Source organism: Epargyreus clarus, unplaced genomic scaffold, assembly GCF_041222505.1.
Source record: "Epargyreus clarus isolate Ecla_fem2 unplaced genomic scaffold, WU_Ecla_fem_2.2 ptg000015l, whole genome shotgun sequence".
Classification (NCBI taxonomy): Eukaryota; Metazoa; Arthropoda; class Insecta; order Lepidoptera; family Hesperiidae; genus Epargyreus; species Epargyreus clarus.
The window spans coordinates 985,449-1,000,417 of NW_027332223.1; the positions used below are offsets into that span (position 1 = coordinate 985,449).

The window sequence follows — 14,969 nt, forward strand, 5'->3', positions numbered from 1 at the left end:
GTACTTATAATGCACTAGTGGTAGGTATATGAACAAATCAAGCACTTCCACCGTGTAAAATCGTTTTCTCTGAACCTGAAATTTGTGAATAGTTGCACAGATAGCAATGGTAACGTTTATCCTGCTTTTTAGTTTAGCTTAGATGACTACGTTGCGTAGTAAGATTCGTGCCCAGCATTGGGATTATAAAAAGGGGTGGAAACACTTCTGACATTACTTCAGGTAGCTAATCCCTATATAGAATTGCTTACAGATATCCATTGGCCACTGTGACCATTTTATTTGAGCGTAGAAAGCATCATTTACAATCAGGCGGATAACAAGCTATCGTTACTTCAGTATTATAAAAAACTTTTAAAAGTACGACCTAATATACGTTTTTGAGTAAGCGTCACTTATTATCACGCGGACTACATGCTTGTTGTTACTTTAACCTCATAAAAACCTTTTAAAGTACTACCGTAATTAAATTAATTTTTAATGTAAATTCGTGCCGTTTTGCATTCAAACAGTAGTTTGAGCACCACAGCTCCAGTTTAACGATGTCGCGTTATCTCAGACAAGTTTTAGAAGCAATCAAAGCACTCAACAGGCTGTTATCAGGTCGTTAATTGTCGAATTGGCGATAGGGCGATCGCGAACTAAACCGATTAGCTGTTGCGATTGCGAGATCGGCGCCAGCTCTCGCTCCTGTAAGAGCCTTTTATTAACAGATAAGTGGATGATTAATAGCAGTTGATGAAGGTGAAAATATTGTATTGGACAATAATCATATTACTATTCTGAGGACCTGTGTCATTAGATTTTTAAATGTGTACCTTTGTGGGAGCATGACGGTGGTGGCCAGCACAATTGAGTATGGCCTAATATTTCTCATAATGAGACCCGTGCCCAGCAGTCGGACAGTAATGTATTGGCGGCGTTATTTATTAGGTACTCTTACTATTCATTGATAACTAAAAATCAGCATAACCACAATGTTCCTTCTTGAAAATAAGCAAAAATAAGTTATAAGGATTTTCTGTTTATTTACCACGACACTGTTCCCAAAGTTTTCTCTACTAATTGCTCTGCATTGTTCCAGGATGCAACTGCTCTGCAGCGGGCGCGGAGAGCAACGTCTGCGACATCCGCACGGGGCAGTGCCGCTGCAGGCCGCATGTGATGGGCCGCGCCTGCGACACGTGTGAGGTGAGTGCACAGTCACACAGAAGTGACGTCGAGCGTAGTGCTTAACTTGCCTAAAAGTAGATGAAAAGGGTGCAAAACGGAGGTGATGCAAACGTCTCTTCTGTTTGGCCAACCCCTTGTCTCATAGCAGGGCACTCAGATATCGAGTCTTCCGTATCGCCTCTTAACAGATAAGTTGCAAGCCTTGAAGACTAAATTATAACGCCGTCTTTAAGTATCTCTTAGACCACACCCTTTTACATCTAAACACAGCAACGCGGATTACTGCTGAAATAAATAATGTATAAATAGATGTTGCGGCGGTGCCGCCGCTGTCCAACGACGAAAGGTACCTTTATAGTAATAGTAATTCATAAGTCGCAAACATTCGGCACCGAATACGCCGCCACGGTATAAATCACAGTGACCCACTTGCAAGAATCAGGGCTGCCGAATGGCATTTAATTGAATAAACGCCGTAATTCCGGCCCAGTGCCAATTATTGACACTAGGGCGATTGTACACGTGGCAATTTAGAAATAATTTATTCCAATTTCATATTTGCATATATTTGTATATATTTGGCATACAATATAATTTATTTTAATGTGATTTTTTTTATTTTGATATGATAAGAGATAGATTGCCATATTACTTTTTTGCTACTTGCGGGGTAACAAGTAGGTATACTTCTGCAGAGACTAATTTTCAAATCTCATGGCTGACACAATTTTTTCGAACTTCTTATTATGTGTTTTCAATTAAATGAGACGTATAGCTAGTATAGCTCAGAAACAGTAGAGTTTCGGTAAGCCTGTACTTATACTAATTGGCACTATGGTGCATATAATGCTTTGTATTAATGCTAGAGTTTTGAATTTGAAGGAAAATTTTGAATAATTATGATTTATTCTTAAACAAACTTGTATTCCCAAAAAATAGATTTAATAATAGTAACAATAACTGATGCAAAGAATTTTTATCAAAATTTTCATTAAAATAATTTTTTTATACATCATTGTCTACATGTCTATGAACATAACATGACAATAGGCAATAAGACGATAACAATAACAAACAGACAAACGATCTAATGTCATTACAGTGACGTTAAAATTATCTTCGTGTATAAGCAGCATGCGACGCGAGCACGCCGATTCCGGTCCGTTACTCCCGTTTCATGGTTTATAGCTTGGGAAATGTCAGCCAGACATTTCTTTGAAGGAAGCATTTGTGGTTGACTTGCTTTGCATCTGACCCAAAATGCTCCGGGTATGTTTTCCCACGACTGAGCAAGGCGTGATGTTTTATTATTATAAGATGTGATAAATGTATTAAGGCCAGCTAATAAACGAAAAATAAAGAAAGAAAACCTTTGCACAAATTCAGTGGTTTTTCTTTCTTGTGGTTGGTTCTCAGTTAGAGTCGTGTTTTATCAAAGAGTATACTATGCAAACAATATGGTAAATACTGACAATTCGTAAGAGCCCACGTAGGCCAAATAAACACAATTTATTTCATAACTTTAAACGGTTATTGACATAGACCTATATCTAAACAATACAAATATATGTCTGTGGTTATTGGTCTTGAACGTATAAAATGAAGTAAACTTAAATAAGGTCAAATAGTCTTAAAAGTCAGCCTACAAAATCTCAGAAATAGGACATTAATAATATCCTCGCAGGGTGAAAGGAATTATAGCCATACTCTACCGCGCTAACTAAATGCAGACTAATACACTTCCCACATCCCTGAGATAATTATTTTGGAACCCCTCGACATGTAGATTTCATTACCAATTAAGTGATAACTAATTTATATTATTGACTAGTAAATAGGTCAAGTTTCCAGAAGGCTATCACAGCTTCAGCCAATTCCTAATAAATACTTTATTTCAGCCCTTCTTGCTTTGTTTGTTTGTTTTTACCCCTTTATTGATGCATCGAGCCAGCCCTTACTATCAAAACCACTTGTCCTAAGTTAGAATTACAAAGTTACTAATAGCGCATTAGATAATGTTATTGAATTACATAAAGTAGCTAGAAACATTATCTGTCCACCGTGTAATTGCAATTTAATGTTATCTGACGAATAAATTTAGCTATGTACCTTATCTCAGGTACATTGGAATATATAATGGATTTGTATTAGCATTTTAAAATTGTGTTATAGAATGGTAATGGATTTTGTTGTTTATTAGTTGTTTATAAATTTGATCAAATAACCTTAATCGTAATCTAAAGTTACTGGATTTTCGAAATCAAACTAGTATCCTAAACAAGTGTGTGACATTTCTAAGGGTGGGTTGCATCGAAGGGCCAGTTAGAGTTCGCGACAAAGTTGACTATAACAATCACTTTAACGATATCGATGGCATACCATTAACGTCATTTGTGTAGCTCTCACGATTTTTAGCCGGTGTTAACAGATATGGAAGTAGATAAAACCTATAATGGCTATAATTAATGAATGATGAGCAGTTAATGTTAAGTATTAGTTATGACTTAATTTCTATCTTAACTAAAATGATGCAAGTAATAAATTTTTAACCATGGATTTAACTTTTTTTGACATTTCAAAACGATCATAGTTTAAAGTTAAATCGCCCTTAGTGTGGGTAAATTAATTTGATTTTTTCTGTCATCATCAGGAGGGTTACTGGGGCCTCGAGCGCGGCGGTTGTCGGCGGTGCGAGTGCGGCGCGGGCGCGGCGGCGTGCGACCCGGTGAGCGGGCTGTGCGCGTGCGCTGCGGGCGTGGGCGGCGCCAAGTGTGATCGGTGCCTACCGGGCTTCTACGGGTTCAGTGCGGCGGGCTGCTTGCGTGAGTACCGCAACCTTATATACTTTATAAAGGTGGTAGAACCCTTTGCGGTTCGACTCCGGGGCACAACCGCCACACCTATTTCTACCTAATAAGTGTTAGGCGCTGCTGTGTTCCGGTTTGAAGGGTGTGGTAAGGGAGACAGACTTTTCCGAGGCGTTCCAGCTTAGTCCTCAGCGGTAGCGGCGCATCTGTGGCCGACCTCAGGTAGGAATACCTAATCCTATCTGGGGTTGATAACAAATGTCCATGGGCGGCAGTAGCCACTTACCATCAGGTGGACTGCATGCTCGTCTGCTACTCCTATATTATAAAAAAAAAACCTTCAATCATCAGGGGGCTACTGGGGTCTCGAATCGCGGCATTTTCATCAGTGCGAGTAAGGAGTGGGCACGGCGGCGTGTGATCTGGTAAGCGGGATGTACGCGTGCGCGACCGCTATGGGAGGCGCCAAGTGCAACCGGTGCCTACCGGGTAATAGATTAAGTAGTCAAAAAACATGACCAACTTGACTTGCGACAAACATGACATTATTTGAAATTATTTGTGGTTATTTACGTGCCAAATAGTATTCGATATATAATTAGCAGAATTCAGTAAGACACAATTTTGAGCAAAAACGTCTTATACAATAGTTTACTAAATAATGTCCCTACAGAACAATAAACTACAAGAATATTAAATAGTAATTTTACTAGTAATAGCTATAAAAATATAATCTTAATCAAATTCATTGATTTCCAGCGTGTCCAACGTGCACGGAAGGGAAGGTGTGTTCGACGGTGAACGGGCGCTGCGAGTGCCCGACGCGGACCCGCGGCCCGGGCTGCAGCCATTGCGCCAAGGGCTACTGGGACCGCGCCGCCGGCTGCCGCCCTTGTAACTGCGGTGCTGCTGCCATCTCGGGTATGTAAAGCAAAGTTCTTTTTGCGATGTTATAAGTTTAAAAATAGCTTCTGTATATTACATTCCAAGCAAGTACTGGAACTTCGTCGAAAATATGTTCTACGTAATGATATCACTAATATTTACAGGTTTAGTTTTACATTTGCTTTCAATTGTCGTAATATCAGCGCTTTTGATATGTGCTAGACTGGCTTTTGATATGTATCAGATTACATTGTCGGCAAATTTTATGATGTACTGGATAAATTCTCGACGCTTCTACGAAAAGAATTTTTATAAATTCAAACACATTTTAAGCATATTAGCCTTTTTATACATCCAACCAGATTTTTCACTATTTTCGCTGTTCCTTAAACCCCAGACACGTGCGACCCCGTGTCGGGCCAGTGCAAATGCCGCACGGGATGGGCGGGCACAGCATGCGAGCACTGCGCAGAGGGCCACTTTGGGCCGAGCTGCAGACCGTGCCACTGTCACGCCGCGGGCACCAGGTGCGACAGCGACGTGTGCCCGTGCGACGACCAGGGCCGCTGTCCGTGCAAGGTAAGCTTTTTGGACACAAAATCAATAATTAAAATGTACACTGATATAGTAGAATAAAACAGATTATTTTTGGAACATTCACAGTCAAACTTAACATATATAATAATATGCAAATAGATCAGTCATACTACTTCTAGTACCTTCTTGTGTTTTTTGCAATAGTAGAGATAAGGTAAAAAATTTAAAGACTAACGGTTTTTAAAGCGAAGTCTTAACAGGGAACCTGAAATAGTCTCATATGCATAGATGAAAATTATAATCTTACCTTTCTGCATGCTCAAACTATCTAAAATTCAAGTAAATGTATAAATATAGAAGTACAAAATATTTATACCGAATTATTATTGTGCCATAAATAAATATACTATTACTTATAGGCAAATGTGGTTGGCGACAAGTGCGATGAGTGCCTGGAAGGGACATTCGGGCTCTCCGACGACAACCCAGTGGGGTGCACCGCGTGCTTCTGCTTCGGCCGCAGCGCGAAGTGCACGCAGGCCGAAGTCACGCGCGCGGCGCTGCACGCTCCCGCGCCGCGACACTTGAAGCTTCTGCGAGCTGAGGGTATCACTTCAGTAAGTTTTTAAACCCTATTTAAAATAATAAAGTGATCAATGCTGACGTAAACTCTTCAAAGGATAATCCAATGAGGCACTTTTGTCTCGGCAACAATACAAAATACCTTCACACAAGTGTCGCATCTTTCAGTTCCACAATACATGTAATCGCGAAGTCTGCTATATTGCGATGTTATCTAGAAAGACATTAAGCCTCTCTGATTCCTGTAACGTTCAGATATTATCTAAAAAAACTTGATAAAGTAGGTAGTAATATTTTCTTATTTACCAGGTTGACCAGAATTCCCTACTGGCTGTTCACACCAACTCTCCAGACGCAACCATCGCCGTCCCCTGGCCTCCGGTACCAGTATACGTGGAGTTGGGGGAGCTGTTCCTGGGGGACCGCCTCCTGTCCTACGGAGGGGCTCTCAGGTTCAAGGTGGAAGAGGAGGGTGGCGAGCCTCTACCCCCTGACTTGCTGGACAGGTTCCCGTTAGTAAGGCTGTACGGACCGAATGGCATTGTGCTGGACTATTTTGAGGTAACATGGATTACTTTAAATTTAAACATGATAGTTTGCTAACGGGACCCTGGTTTAGATTTTTAAGAATCTAAGAGTTATTTTTTTTATTTCCTATTCCCCATCCAGAGGGTCCCAGCAGTAAACGGCACACACGTGGTATTCCTCCACGAGTCGTTATGGGAAGTGCGGGGACGTGGTGCCATCGCATCGCGCGGTCTTCTTATGCACGTGCTGCAAGCGCTGGAGAGGATCCAGGTTAGGGTTTCCACCAGGGAACCAACTGGAAACGAGCCTTTGCATGTGTTGTGAGTACAATTACTTGCTGTTACGGTGTTACTATTATAATTCTTAGCAATTTCTAGTAAAAACTCTTGTAATGACCCCCAATTGCCCCAGAAATTCCAAAAATCTGACAAATTCCAACAAAAAAATCGCTAAATTAAATTGATCACCCTTCGCCAATACTTGTTGCACTTTATATTTTAACTAACTTGGGAAAAAATCGATTTATTGCAAAAAGCTTAATAGGAGGTGAATTTAAATCTTGCTTATTTACATAAACAAAGATAACAAGCATACATTTTAATTTCACCAGAGTGCTCCACATATCCCTAGAGACGGCCGTGCCGGGGCTGGCCCGGGGGGCTCCCGCGCCGGGCATCGAGCGCTGCATGTGCCCGCGGGAGTACGCGTCGGGCTCCTGCGAGCGCGCCGCCTCGGGCTTCTGGCTGCCGCGGGCTCCGCCCCGGCTCCACTACGCTGCCGGCACGATTGTCATACAGATGGCCGCTGCTGCAACCCCGTGCAGATGCAACGATCGTTCTGAATCGTGTGACCAGGATACAGGGCACTGCTTGGTTAGTATACTTTTATTGTCTATAATCTTTAAGGTCATCAAAAGTGGTAAATTTACAATTGATATAGGTAACTGTTGCTCAGTAGTTTGATCATCAAGAAAATGCATTTTTTTTTAATATTAAAGAGTTTTATATTCAAGAAAGTGAAGAGTATTTTAACACTCAGCAAGGTTGATAAAAGTATAATCAGTAAATATCGTTATTGGTCGATTGGTTAATACGTACCTAATTTTACACACTCCTTCTTTTCTGGTTACAATGTAATAATGATATCGTTTAATATTGTACAACAATTATTTAACTATTAAAATTATTGATATTGGAACAGAACTGCCGCAACAACACGGGTGGAGCACAATGCGATCGCTGCGCTGACGGGTACTTCGGCTCCCCAGACGTGCCGGGCGGCTGCCAGCCCTGTCCTTGTCCTTCTCGAGCAAGGTCCAATGCTCTGTCCTGCTCGCTCTCCGGTGCCCGTCTGCACTGTAACTGTATACCTGGTAAGTCGTTAAACGTTTACGACCATTCAAAACTCTTAAATTTTAAACTTCATGCCCAATTCCCAAAGATTTAAAATAATTTATGCATAGTTGTCCGATTCATCCCTGTTAAGACAATTCCAGAGAATCTTATTATAAAATCCATAATTTAGTCATATTAAACATTCACAGGTTATACCGGCCAAGCCTGCGAGCAATGCGCGCCAGGCTACCGCCGCGCATCAAACGGCACCTGTGTATCCTGTGGTTGTGACCCTCACGGCTCAGTGTCGCAGAGGTGCGATTCGAGAGGGAAGTGCAGATGTCGAGCGCATACGACTGGCGACCGGTGCGACTTCTGTGCTGCTCCTAGACATTACCTGGCCGAGGAGGGCTGCAAACGTTAGTTTCTATTTATTCCTCAGATTGCTCACAAAGCAACGAAATTGGAGATCAAGTGGACTTCATTCTCGATTATTATTTCCACTTTATATAAAATCAAAATAAATGTAGAATCCGTACAAAATAAACTAACTTAGCACAAATTATTTCAGGTTGCGACAACTGCACTCAGACATTATTGGACACCGTCGAGGGTCTCACTTCAGACTTACATAGGCGTGCAGATCTTTCAGAGCTCAGCAGAATACCACAGCCCTTCCCAGCGTTGCGCGAATTTTCTCACAATACTTCCAAACTGCAAACTGCTTTACAACAGGCCAAAAAAGACCTGGAAGAAGCTAGAAGCTTAGAGAATTCGATAGAAAGATTGGAAGCAACGGAACATAAAGTATTTACTAAGGCGCACATGTTGAAAACAGAAGCGTCCAGAAGAGAAAAAGAAGCGCAATTCTTAAGTTTGGAAAGCATGAGCAGTTTGGATGATGTTTTGAAACAAAGGAGGGAGATCGTGGAGCAGGTGGCTGTGTTGAATGAATTTGCACAGGGGGAGAAACATTTGAGTGCACATAGAGCGATAAAAGAAGCTAGGCATTTGCTCAAGAGCATAAAGGAAGTTAAGCTGGCTGATTACGCCGCGGGCACTACTGATGTATCAGACTCGGTACGAGATATTTTGAATTTTTACAAAAAATGTGTTTTTATATACTTTGTGACAAATACTTGCATGGTCCTCAGTTTTAATATAACTTTAAGTTTTTTTTTAAGTAGGCCCAATTATTGATATATCAGAACCCTAAATTAATTCTTCAAGTTTCAAATAATCCATTTAAGTTTAAATGTAGGTCATATTGTTTTACAGGCTAACCTTCAATCTACCTCACTCCACGAATATAAATATCGTATAGAGGATATTTACAAACGTCTTCAGAAGCTAAAAGAAGCAGTCGGCGAGTGGGAGAGAAAAGCAGATGACTTCACTAAATTATCTGATGCAGTATGGAGTGCAAGCGATATTGTAGCTGAGGTGAAGAAAAGAGTTGCGCCCAGATTGAGTGGTGTGAGGGACACCGGTCTTAGATGCCGGCTTGTTTTAGAGGTAAGATTAAAAATAATCAAAAAATGCTGAAATCATGATCTAAAATAAAGGTTTACCTTATTCAATACTTTTCGTGGAATATTTGGATTAAAATTTTATACCTATTTATTTTGTTTTCCCCATTTTTTTCTCCACTTCTTTTTCTATATCTTTCATACGTTCTTTTCAACTAAAATAGATTACCGCTAATGGAAAAGCCGGGCTAGCTAAGAATTCAACCGTTATTCACCCAATCTACGTTCTTCCTACCATATTTTACTGTAAAACTTCATGAATACGTGTGAATATCAGCTCCCTGTAACAGGATTTATCAAATCTATCCACACAAAACTTGACGGACGACACGCGGGCAGCACTACTCCATACCCGGAACCTCGCGGTGGCCTTCCCGGGGTTCCTGGCTGAGATGCGGAGGTTGACCCTCGCTGCTGAGGAGAAGGAGGGCATCCTGTACAGCCTCACCCCCGCTTATAAGCAGAAGTACTTAGATGCTGTGGAGAAACACGTGGCCATGTTGGGAGAGAAAGCGAAGGAATACAAGAGGTAAGTAAGCACTTAAAATGTATTTTAATTTACGTTATTATGGAAGATTCAGTTGTATAATAAAGCAGTAAACTGCGACTACCTTAAGTAGACGTGTTACTACGAATAAACTATAATTTTTGATCACTCTCGAACACTAAAATATGTCTCGTTTTTTTCTAAACTCAAGATCGTTACATAAGTACTACTGCATTATTATTTTAAAGTACAGAGAAACTACAAAAATATTGTCATCTATCAATCAACATATACGAATCAAATTCCTCTGGCAGTCTATTCGCAGGTACTCGGGCAGTGGCCTCCGCGGGTGTGCAGGCTGCTCGGGCCTGGGCGGAGGTGGCTGAAGGGGTGCGGGAGGCGGGGGCTGCTGCTGACGCTGCCACCGCCGCCGCAGCCACCGCGGGCAAGCTGGCCAGGGGCCCGCAACCACTGTTAAATACAGCTGAAGCAGAGAGACAAACTTCAGAGAACTTGAAAAGGAGAGGAGCTGAAGTGCTGGCAAAAGCTGATGGTATATTAGTAAACACATGAATTATTACAAAATAACGCTTTTAATTAGTAGAGTACGCGCACTTTTACTGCTGCCAATTATTAGATTTGCGACCTAGCTCTTCATTTGCGTTTTTATTTTCATAGATATATTTACGCTTACTTTCAGAATTGCGTCGTCAGCTGGAAGCAGCAGAGCGTGGCACGGATGTGGTGAGCGTGGCGCTGCGGGCGCTCGGCTGGAGGGAGGGAACCCTCGCTGCTGGGGCAGGTAAGGTCTATTTATAAGCGCAACAAAATTTGGGCTGTAAATAATACTTATTACTCTTTTTCTGGATATACGCATAATTATGACGTAATCGTTAGCCACAATTACTTATTTTGTTTTTTTAAATGACTTAACAATATTGTCCAAACAGTAGTGCGTAGAGTAGTTATCTTAATCCTTTATTTACAGCATGTATAACACAATATTCTAAAGAGTATGATTAACATATAATGTTCCAGGAGAGGGTGTGGGCACTGCTGGTGGCGCAGGCGCAGTAGAAGCGTTGAAAGGAGCGAGTGTGCAAGCGGACCGAGTGTTCGCTGCATCACGTGCGCTGTATGATGAGGCGGCGGAGCTGCGGAGGAAGGTGCGGTATCAGTTACGGAGAAAGCTGGCCACGCTTCAGCGGCTGGGGGATACTGCGCTGGGAGCTGCTGAGGAACATGGTAAAAATAATGTTTATTTTAAGTGAAATGACATAAGAGGAGCCATATTTCAAATTAAGATAAGAAGAATCATATTTCAAAATTTATAAATTAAAAGGAGGTAAGTAGTTGGTAATTAGAGGGATGGTTTGATATTTTCATGTTATGTTTGATAACAAAATAGTGTTAGCGTTATTACTGCATGTTATTTTGTATCTTTTACGCCCTATGTAGGTATTTGAAGTGACGCTTATTGTCTCGATACATTGATACTGCGTATTTTCTATTACTTACTTTAATGTCTGATGTAAATTAAATCCAGATAAAAGACATAATATAACTATGAATAGTGAAAAGTCACTTATACGAGTAGTTGTATTAGTGATTACAGTTCTTTGAAGAATTATCAAAAGAGCATAATAATACATTTTAAAGGCCTTCACATCATTAAAATGTATAAAATGCATCGTGTTTGTATCCACCAGTGAGCCAGATCCGCGGCAACACGCTTCGAGGCACGGAGGTGTCGGAGGCGCTGGCTGCGGCGGCGGCGGCGCGCGCGCGCGAGCACACCGCCGCCGCCGCGAGCCTCGACCCCGCGTTACGCGCGCTCAGGGAGAGGGTGCTGAGGGCTAAGCACGCTGCTGGTACTGTGAGTAAACTAGTCTTCTTGATGAAACGCCTTCTGAAGTTCTGACATCTTCAAAAATAATTCTGTAAAGAACATACTTTGACTAAAATATGTTGGAAAAGAGCAAATCAACATTTTTCATCAATTTCAATTGATGAGTACTTGGTTTGAAATTAGTTGATATGGCTGTTTTCACATCATTCGCTCGACAGAATAAATATTCTGATGAGCTTAACAAATGCTAAACCAACCTGCATGCATTTACTAGAAAGTGGACAACTACATGAGGTAGAACGAAAAAATTTTATAGACCCTATGGGATCTAATCTAGCCAAGACAACACTTTAATTTTCAAAGTAATCTGGCCATTGGGAATTTTCCTAGATAATACATAAATCTAACGGTTAGTAGTTGGTGTTCTCCTGAGTTATCTACACATTATCTACTCCTCGTAACCATCTTGAAATTCAAAAATCTTGAAACTAAACCTTAAATTTGCTATTCCACAGATATCAATATCCATCTCCTCACCCACGGAGGCTGAAGGTGGAACAGGTAACAACGGGTGCGCCCGCGCATTCGCCGTGTGGGGCGCTCCCAGCGTCACGCGGTGCGCGCTTACTGTCACTTTTGACGGCAGCGTGAGGGATGGCACATTGCTGTATATTCATGACCAGGTTGGCACTAACACAAACTTATGTATGATAATGGAATAAATTTAGGAGATGATATGTAATCAAATTTAATGATAATTTTCTACTTCTTTTACTTTTTCGTAAGATCTTCTTCGACTTTTTCTAAAGAGAGTATAGTTGAATTTCTGGTAAAATTAAGAATGGAAAAATAACAAACGAATGTTTTTTACTCTTGTTAGGAAACCGAACGCTACATGCGGCTGGCAGTTCAGGGCGGCAAGTTAAAGTTAACGTGGGACGTCGGCGGCGGGGAAGGGATCATCACACACCCTGAAGTGCTGCAGCCCACTCTTGATGACGCTGATCATACCACTTATAAGATTGAGGTGGAAAGGTAAATTGGTGATGAGGCCTAGTTATTGTATGGTTTATATCCAAAGTATTTTCTGCTCTGAAATTTCGATAGGATTTAAATTTTACCTGAAATTAAACGTGGATTCCACCTGTAAGTTCTTATTTATATTGCCTCATTTAATTGTATTTCCCTTACTACCTTCTGATCCGATCATGTCAACTCTAAAGCGAAACAGCTGTTATTAAAAAAATAGGTGTAGCGATGATTCTTCCTTAATCGAGTCGAGATTGGGATTGAGACCTATCTTGACGAGATCTTGATGTATGTTGGCAGAGTATGGGGGTCGGCGAGCGTCCGCGTGGAGCGCGCAGGCCAGGAGGCAGTGGAAGCGCGCAACACGACGAGCGGCGGGGCGTTACCAGCCACGGCGTGGTGGGCGGGCGAGCCGCGCGCGCCGCTGCCCGCCACGCTGCACGCGCTGCACGCCGACCAGCGCGCGGTCGGGCTGTGGGCGTTTGCTGCGCAGCCGCCCGGTGCCAAGTGCATGCCGAGGACGCACAGGTGAGTTATATTGCTTAGGAAGCATATTGACTGCGAACTACAAATGTTTCTCACTTCGCATGGTACCCGCTAAAATAAGTACATGCTTGTCAGGAAAATCATTATCATCCCTTTGCTAAAAGGGTGAATTTTCAACAAGCGTGACGATCATGCATAATAAGTAACATAATATTCTATTAGTTTTAGTTGGGATCGTGTGTATATTGAAAGATTATTAGAAAACTTCCATAGCTTGATAGATATTCATGTGGCGCCATCTCATTTTGTTTTGCGGGATGTCGTCTAAATCCATTATTTGATAAGTTTAAAAGTATTTTGGATGGTTGAAAATATTCTGCTTATGAAAACCCTGTCTATAATACATACTGTCATATTGTCTTTACTACACTACATTAATCTTTTTTCAGTCAAGTGCTTGTGCGCCTTTTCCTTTTAAAGAAATCGTGCTTATGATACTCCTTGGATCCTTTCATAAAAAAAAAACAATATTGACATTTTTAACCTTCCAGATGGTTCAGCGCGTCCCGTGGCGATCAAGGCTTGGTGTGGTTCTCGGGCGGCGGCTACGTGGAGCTGAAACGCACAAACCTCCGCCCGTCCGACCGCCGCCGGTTCAGCCTCTCACTCACCTTCCGCACGCGAGACCATAATGCTCTGCTATTCTTGGCTTTGGATACTGTTAATGTAAGTTCTTTTATATATTTTGTTATATTCAGCTTACAATAAAGAAATATCACTTATGTGATATCCATACGATTTATCGATTTATTGTAATTAAGCTGGATAGCAAAAGTAATGAAAACATAATTTTGATTACCTGGTCATATTTTGTGATTTGCCTAGGTCATCATATTTTTATTGATCCCAGTCATGATAATCTTACCACAATTACGAAAAGTCTTAATCTCAATAGCTGTTTAAGCTATTGAGATTAAGCACAGACCTGTATTTAATTTTACATACAGGTATGTGCTTAAAGCCTCCGACTGATACGCACGCGTTCCAAGTGCTCGGTAGAATGTCGTAGGGTGTTTTAATTGTGAAATGATAACTATAAAAAAAAGAAAATAATGAATAAAAATGATTTCATAGTGTGTCCTTCCGGCGTAAAAAAATATCTTCTCGACGTTATACCTGCGATCCGCATATACCTTCGTGATAGATAAAGAATCTGAATAGTTTTTTCCACTAAAATAAATGTAATAATATATTTGTTATTTTACCCAGAACCGGTCAGTGAGCGTATGGGTGGTGGACTGCCGAGTGGTGTTCCGCGTGCAGTACGCGCACTCGCGGCTGGAGATCGCGGCAAGAGCCAAGACCTGCGACGGCAGACCACAGCACCTGCAGGCCTCCAGGGTCTTCAACGGGCTGGAGAGAGGTTGTGTGACCGTTCTGTACTCCTTGTTATGTTACGATATAGTTTAATGCACGGTGTCGGTCTAGAAAAGAACTATTTCTTCAGTTCCAATGGATGTGAACTCATCTAATGAGTGTCTTCTTGTAAGTGAATTCACATACTGCGACGTCTGCGACTGCAAATACATGCAATAAGTCTTGTACGGTGACTACAGAAACACTTGCTTGGAAACCTTCTATAATATGGACGAATTACAAAGACTTAAGACACGTGTTGGTTGTGGTATGTATGGTGGTGTGTTTATTTTATTTCTTGCATCTTTGTGGAAGAGAGGATGGTAC

General features: G+C 41.5%; 1 protein-coding gene across 1 annotated transcript in view; it reads left to right on the plus strand.

Moving 5' to 3' along the window:
- Window positions 1–14,969, plus strand: part of LOC140747844 (laminin subunit alpha-1-like) — an 87,771-nt gene that overhangs the window by 61,780 nt on the left and 11,022 nt on the right. The window contains exons 2-23 of the mRNA XM_073080462.1: window positions 1,085–1,191; window positions 3,824–3,995; window positions 4,740–4,901; window positions 5,263–5,444; window positions 5,822–6,019; window positions 6,294–6,545; window positions 6,654–6,832; window positions 7,123–7,384; window positions 7,713–7,884; window positions 8,056–8,265; window positions 8,418–8,926; window positions 9,125–9,361; window positions 9,666–9,904; window positions 10,177–10,415; window positions 10,563–10,664; window positions 10,901–11,107; window positions 11,572–11,738; window positions 12,227–12,394; window positions 12,592–12,746; window positions 13,041–13,268; window positions 13,778–13,952; window positions 14,496–14,649. Coding sequence (XP_072936563.1) covers window positions 1,085–1,191; window positions 3,824–3,995; window positions 4,740–4,901; window positions 5,263–5,444; window positions 5,822–6,019; window positions 6,294–6,545; window positions 6,654–6,832; window positions 7,123–7,384; window positions 7,713–7,884; window positions 8,056–8,265; window positions 8,418–8,926; window positions 9,125–9,361; window positions 9,666–9,904; window positions 10,177–10,415; window positions 10,563–10,664; window positions 10,901–11,107; window positions 11,572–11,738; window positions 12,227–12,394; window positions 12,592–12,746; window positions 13,041–13,268; window positions 13,778–13,952; window positions 14,496–14,649 — 4,476 coding nt within the window. The remainder of the gene's footprint in view (window positions 1–1,084; window positions 1,192–3,823; window positions 3,996–4,739; window positions 4,902–5,262; window positions 5,445–5,821; window positions 6,020–6,293; window positions 6,546–6,653; window positions 6,833–7,122; window positions 7,385–7,712; window positions 7,885–8,055; window positions 8,266–8,417; window positions 8,927–9,124; window positions 9,362–9,665; window positions 9,905–10,176; window positions 10,416–10,562; window positions 10,665–10,900; window positions 11,108–11,571; window positions 11,739–12,226; window positions 12,395–12,591; window positions 12,747–13,040; window positions 13,269–13,777; window positions 13,953–14,495; window positions 14,650–14,969) is intronic.